The sequence below is a fragment of the Panicum hallii genome, chromosome 2, assembly GCF_002211085.1.
Source record: "Panicum hallii strain FIL2 chromosome 2, PHallii_v3.1, whole genome shotgun sequence".
Taxonomy (NCBI): Eukaryota; Viridiplantae; Streptophyta; class Magnoliopsida; order Poales; family Poaceae; genus Panicum; species Panicum hallii.
The window spans coordinates 39,911,360-39,918,351 of NC_038043.1; the positions used below are offsets into that span (position 1 = coordinate 39,911,360).

General features: G+C 49.1%; 2 protein-coding genes across 2 annotated transcripts; one reads left to right on the forward strand and one right to left on the reverse strand.

Annotated features, from left to right (window-relative positions):
- Positions 1–1,402: 1,402 nt before the first annotated feature.
- LOC112881031 lies at positions 1,403–1,717 on the reverse strand. Its single transcript, XM_025945743.1, has one exon. It carries the CDS (start codon positions 1,715–1,717, stop codon positions 1,403–1,405), a length of 315 nt encoding a protein of 104 aa, XP_025801528.1.
- A 3,198-nt stretch (positions 1,718–4,915) lies between these two features.
- On the forward strand, positions 4,916–5,386 carry LOC112881032 (keratin-associated protein 5-2-like). Its single transcript, XM_025945744.1, has one exon. It carries the CDS (start codon positions 4,916–4,918, stop codon positions 5,384–5,386), a length of 471 nt encoding a protein of 156 aa, XP_025801529.1.
- Positions 5,387–6,992: the final 1,606 nt, after the last annotated feature.

Consider the following 6,992-nt stretch of genomic DNA (forward strand, 5'->3'; position numbering starts at 1 on the left):
AACTGAGATCTTGTACTCGTCCAAGTAGTAGCAAAGCTTCCTGGATGTGATGAGTATAGCGAAGAGAAGTTTCTGAATTGAAGGGTAACGAACCTTAGATTCAGAAAGAACTTCGCTAACGAAATACACTAACTTTTGTATGCCAAATGCATGGCCTTCCTCATTGCGCTCCACCACAATAGTTGTGCAGATGATGTGAGTAGTCGCAGCGATGTATAGTAGCAGGTTTTCGCCTAGCAACGGGGCCGTGAGGATCGGGGCGACTGCAGATGATGCTTGAGATCTTCTAGTGCCTACGCCGCCTTTTCTATCCACTGGAACTTGTCTTGCCACTTCAAGAGCTTGAAGAAAGGTAGTCTCCATTCCCCAAGTCGTGAGATGAATCTGTTTAAGGCCGCCAAGCACCCTGTGAGCTTCTGGACATCTTTGATTGTCCGTGGAGCCCCCATATCTGTGATGGTGGTGATCTTCTCTAGGTTAGTTTCAATTCCTTAGTGACTGATGATAAAACCGAGTAGTTTCCCTTGCGGTACGCCGAAGACGCACTTAGTCGGGTTGAGCTTCCATGGGAATCTGCGCAAACTGTTGAAGGTTTCCTCGAGGTCGGAGATGAACTCATCGTGGATTCTAGTCTTGATGACCATGTCCTCCACATAGACTTGCCATGTAGCTGGTCAGCGAGGCATACCAGGATGGCTCGTTGATACATGGCTCCCGCGTTTTTCAACTCGAAGGACCTAGTTGTGTAGGCATATGCTCCAAACGGGGTAATGAGCGCTATTTTGATCTGGTCTTCTTCCTTGAGGGCAATCTGATGGCTAGCTGTGGAGTCGATGACTTGGTCGATGCATGGGAGCGCGAAGGGGTCCTTCGAGCAGTGCCTATTAAGATCAGTATAATCTACACACATCCTCCATTCATTATTATTCTTTTTTAAAATGAGTACAGGGTTAGCTAGCCACTCTAGGTGATAAACTTTTTTTTTAATAAAACCAACCGCAAGTAGTTTCGCTAACTCCTTCTTGATGGCCTCCCTCTTGTTTGGAGCAAACCGGCGTAGTCATTACTTCTTCAGGGTGGCTTTTGGATCGACTTTCAGGCAATGCTCGATCAACTCCTTGGGCACCCCTGGCAAATCCACTGGTTTCCACGTGAATATGTCTCGGTGAGCCCTAAGGAAGCTGATGAGCACAGTTTTCTATTTGTCATCCAACCTTGCACAGATCAAGGCTGTCTTGGATGGGTCGCCCTCCTGTAGTTGGATGGACTTCACGCCGACATCGCTGGTGTTGGGCTTCACCACGGACTAGCTCGACTTCTTGGTCAGAATCATCATCTCCGACTGGGAGAGTTGTTGCACGGCTGTGAAGACTTCACCTGAAGGTTCTAGCACTCGTGTAGTCTAGGCGTACTCGATTGCCTCTTGGTCACAGTCGTACGACTTCTTCAAGTCGCCGCGGAAGGTGAGTACCCATATCTTGTCTGGCATCTTGAGGAGCAAGTAGACGTAGTAGGGCACGGCCATGAACTTGGCCAAAGCGGGTCTACCGAGGATGGCGTGGTACGATGACTTGAAGTTCGCCATCTCGAACTTGATGTACTCCGTGCGGTAGTTTTCCTTTGTCCCGAAGTTAACTGACAGAGTCACCGAGCCGATCGGTGTAGCCGTGTTTCCTGGGACGATACTGTAGAATGGAGCCTTGCTGGAGGTGAGCATCTTGGAGATGTCCAGCCCCATCTTCTTCGGTGTACTCGCGAAGAGCAGGTTGAGGCCACTCTTGCCATCGATGAGTACACGAGTAAGCTGCGAGCCCGCCACTACAGGATCTAGGACGAGCGAAAATTTTCCTAGCTCATAGAATCTGTTCCACTGATCGTCTCTGGAGAAAGAGATCAGGACCTTGCTGTATCTCAAGGGCCGCTGTATGGCTGGCTCGATAGATAGGATTTCATGCAAGGTAAGCTTCTGCCCACGTTTGGTTGGGAAGCTGCCATCTCCGCCGGAGATAACTTGGTGATGCTGACTAGTTTGAATTCTCTCGGGTATTCGTGTAAGGATATCTTCCGAGTGAATGCAGGGAAACGGCCATTGTTGTCACGGTTGCGAAATCCCTCATCACATTTCTGGCGTATTGAGTCGATGATGTTTCGGGCGTCGCGGCTGTTGTTGATTTACTCCCTCAAGTCACTCGTGGCCATATCGTGATAGGGCCTGCGGTGGCCTTGGCCTCCCGTGGGCTGGCCTCCACCTGCGACTTGTTGGTTACCTTGCCTGCGTGGGGGCTGATGAACCTCTTGATTGCCTTGGCCGCTTGTAGAGTGCTCGACCTCCTGGTGGCCGTGGCTGCCCTGGCGGTCATTTTCCCTTCTAGGATTGAGTCTGCCTTTAGGTGTACGACTAGCCTAAGGGGCAACACTTGCGCTCCTCGAGTGGCTGTGACGTACCAATGGCATGGGGTCTCATTGGTCCAACCGGATGATTGCCCGTTGAGCTAGCTCTATCGCCCTTGTAGTCTCTAGGTTTTGGGGTAGTTGCTGGAGCAGTATCGCTGCTTCAGCGATGTTTCCAATTGGAGTTGCGTACTCGTGGTCTTCGGTTGCTGCGAAAGTGCCATTGAGGTTCCTGTGGAGCGGTGGGTTCTGTGCGCGAGCCTGCGCATTCCGTCTACATTTGGCGCGCTTGGCGTTCTTTGCACGATGTATCCTCCTACGCTCCTCGTCCTCGTCGTGAGGAGCGTCCGTAGTTGCCTCATCCATGGAAACATCCGTGAGTAGCTCTTCGTCTTATTCTCTTCCAGGTTCTTCGTCATCGTCGTCATGGTCACGGATGGAAGCCATGTAGACATGGCGATCCAGCGAGAATTCGCTGCTGGAGCTGCACTGGACTAGTTGAGTCTTGTCCTCTCCCTCCTCATTGATGGGAGAGAGGGGTTTGCCTTCTTGAAAAGGCAATTCTTGTGTGAAGGCCACAAGGTGGGAGTCATATTCGAGTAGCTTAGAGGGCTCCATGCACTTCCAATACATGAATCGGCCTTGCGGAGTAGATGTTATAGTTAGGCCTAGATGACCTGAGGGTGTTTCGGGGTCGTAATCTGAGTCCGAGTACTTATCGAAGACGGGAGCCTCCCGGCAAGCGGTGGCTTCTCCTTGTCCGATCTTGAGCAGACGATCCAAGTTCTCCTCGAATGCGTAGATGGACTTGAACTGCATGGCCACCTGGTAGACGGTGGCCGTGTTGCATAGCCCGAACGGGAATCGGGTACGCAGTTTCTTAGATCAGATTGGATCCGACCTGAGGAGTACTGGTGCAGCACGACTTGGAGTCGCGTCGAAGATAGACTCCTCCTCGATCTCCCTGGTGAGGTCAGGGAGCAGCATCTCGTCGAGGTTGTCGATGAATTCTCGAGATTGTCGCATGAAGGTGCTGTAGATGCCTCCGGCTCCCTAGTGTTGGCCAGGTGGCTGTGGAAGCCACCCGAGCCATTGGCGATGTTGATCGAGGAGCTCAAGACAAAAGTCGTGCCCTTGTCGAGCACATCGTTGGTGAAGTTGATAGATACCATCGAGTTTGCAGGTGGATGCTCGATGAACATCCCTACATGGCGCATCAGCTGTCAATGTTTTACTGCCAAACTCACCGAGGGATAACCCCGAGGTGGTAGATTGTAGGTGAGGTGCCGCTAAGATCAGGAACTCAAAGATGCAAGGAACACAAGATTTAGATAGGTTCGGACCGCAAGGAGCGTAATAACCTACGTTCTATGTGGTAGTTTGTATTGCCTTTGATTGATATGCTTTGAAGGGATCCTGCCCGCCTTTATGTAGTCTGGGGGACAGGGTTATAGAGGATCCCAGTCAGATACGTGCTTTGGAGTCATACCCGGGTGCCGCTCAGGTAGTTCCTTCTGTTCCGACTAGTCTTACTCGTATCGGAGTAGTTACAACAGGGATAAGATATGGGAGATGCCTATCCCTTATTTAGAAAGTCTATGCCATGTGCGCAGTCCTGTGGCTCCGGACGTGACAGCACCACGTTTCCATATGTGGCTCGAGCTTCACAAATTCTACAGTGTTCTTACAGAGGTTCTTGCCCTCCGAAGTTCTGGCTGCCACATACATACTTGCAGTGGAGGAACACACAGAGAGTTTCGGGGCACCGAGCTTTCAGCTCCGTGGGTCGGGCTGGAGGCCAGGAAAATGGCCAGGATATGGCTGTTGGTGGACGGCGTGGGAATAATATTTCAGGTGCTAATAAAGTCCATACAGTATTATAGTTTGGGATCACTGTAGATGAGGGTACAATAACTCGTGATCGACTCCATCAGACAGTAGTTCGAACTTCGAACTCTACCTGGCAGCGTCCTACCCATGCCTTCATTTACTCACTTTTTGAGTACTACATCGTTAAACATGTTAATCGCCTCATTTCCTTCATTTAGTTCATCATTCATACTAAGTCAAAGTCTCAAGCCATTCAAAACTGACAGAGCGACGTGGCTTGGTTAATTGTGTGGTCAGACAACTTCGCGTGAGGCTTCATACATTTATGCATATGTTTATGAGAGTGCCAAACTGAGATGAGATCCATCCCTATCGTTGCAAATCAAATATGAATGAGGCGAATGGAGCCCGGTCAGGATGAGTATCCTATACTCTACTCCTCATCAAGTCAACTTGCAACATGTGTGGCGTACTAATCGACACTAGATCACGGCGTGTATATATACCAAGTTAGTAATGTCATCCCTGCATTGGGAGCCTATAAATAGCATCTCCCAGTACTCTATGATATATAGGCATCAACCTTGCTCCATCCTAGCCCATCATTCTGTTACCATCTCTTTCTCTGCATATCTTTCTCTCTAGAAATAGCAAGCTGCAACCCTGCTGCATCCATCCAACAAATAAAGCAGCAATGGCTTCATCAGGTGCAGCTGCTCTTAAGGCGGCTGCCGCCGTTGCTATTTTCGCCATGCTGGTCATGTCTTCGCAGGGCAATCCGAGGACGGGACCGCTATGCAGCAGCTGCGCATCCAAGTGCAGCTTCGAATGCGGCACCATAACCGCCACGAACTGCAGCAGTGCCTGCGGCTACCCACCCGAGTGCTACAGCTGCCTAGATCGGGTTTACAATGGGTACGAGGACTGCTGCAACAACGCCACAATCAACAGCAGCTTATCCTGCTGCGACAATGGATGCTTCGGCGACTGCGTAACATGCGCACCCTGCGACGTCAATGGCCTGCTCACAGTTCGCTGCATGGACGTCTGCAAGCTCAACAATACAGCTTGCGAGGCTTGCAAGGACACGGTTAGCCAGCAGTGCAATGCCACTTGCAACAAAGACTGCAGCAAAACCTGCGTGAAGAAAAGCAATGGATGGTGAACATTCATGCTTATTGCTGTGCACGCATCTACATGATGATGTATGCATATGTACTTTAGTTTTGTAGCAGGTCGACATGCGTATTACTCCTTTTTAAAGTGTCATGTTTGTCTCTTTGATTAAACGAATAGTGGCATGTTTGTCGGGTTGATTAAACGAATAGAGTATCGTGTTTAACTTGTCTGCTGAATTAAATGAATAAAAAGCGCTCCGTTTATCCAGTTAATCTAACGAACTTTCAAAAATGCTGCTTCTGGAAGTGTTTGACCTCCATGAGCTTTCAGCACGAACGTGGCCGAGATGAGCCTAGCTACCCTAGCTACCTGACAGTGGCGGAGCTAGAAAAGTTCTCCAACCCGGGTTAAACCAGTAAATAAGCATTGAGTTTACTAAATTTACACTAAATATTACTACTTTCGGTCTAAATACTGAATAGATTTACAGGTGTGAACTGGAGTGGATCCGTGCTGCAGTACGCCCAGCAGGGATCCTGGCTCCGCCCATGCTACCTGACACAGTACAAGTGCATGAACCGGACCACTGTGGCGAATGCCATAACTTGTCGGTGTTTTACCACCATGCCCATCGAGGGATACCGCTGAGGTGGTGAGATTGTAGGTAGGGTGTCACCGAGATCAGGAATTCGAAAGTGTAAGGAACACAAGGTTTAGACATGTTCGGACCGCCGAGAGCGTAATACCCTACATCCTGTGTGTGGTTGATCGGGTTGATCTTGGGTGATCCTCCATGAGGCACGAGTTATCCCTCAAAGTCCTATTCAAGGAGGGTCTCAGTCCACCCTTATATAGTCTGGGAGGACAAGATTATATGGAAATCCTAACCGCATACAAGCTCAGGAGTCCTACCCGACTACTTTTTAGGTAGTTTCCTTCAGTTCGGACTAGTTCTACTACGGTATAAGCAGTTCTACTACGTTACGAGTAGTTACAACTAGTGTAGAGCATGGACCATATCCCACCTCTTATCTTGTAAGATGTACGCCATGTGCACGGTCCCGTGGGCCCGGGTCTGACAAGCCCCCGAGCTCTTCTTAGTCGAGTACTGCAGGCTTTCGAGTACTTCTGAAGGCGTATTCGAATTCTCCCAAACTCCATCTTGAAGCTGTCTTGCGAATACTTTCTTGGCTGCATCGAGATTGTGAGGTGCTCATGCCCCAAGTAGTTGTCAAGTCTTTTTTTATATGAGGTGCGATTGAACTTGCACTCCATATGGAGTAGCCCCTGAGTCTTAGGTTGATTCAAACAATCAAGCTGAGGATCAAATTAGTCTTGAATTTTCTATCCTTATCTTCCAAAAGATTTGAAAAATAAGTCGCTGATGATACGTGTCCCGCAGCTCCCGAGCCTTGAATCCAAATTCCCAAGGTTTGGAATAAAAGATCCAAAGAATCGTGGCATTCTATATACGCCGGTAAAAATTTGATGGTTAAGATGGGCAAATTGGTTCAGAAATTCAAAAACTATTTTTTCGGAATGAATTCTCTGAAAAAATAGTTAAACAAATAACTTCTCCAAAAAGCGGCCTACATTACCGCTCAATCAAACCTTGTTCCCTGAGTACCGTGTCGTCTCCAACCCCTGAGCCT

Coding starts and splice junctions, on each gene's coding strand:
- LOC112881031 (XM_025945743.1), bottom strand. CDS start 1,717: ATGCTCACCTCCAGCAAGGCTCCATTCTACAGTATCGTCCCAGGAAAC.
- LOC112881032 (XM_025945744.1), top strand. CDS start 4,916: ATGGCTTCATCAGGTGCAGCTGCTCTTAAGGCGGCTGCCGCCGTTGCT.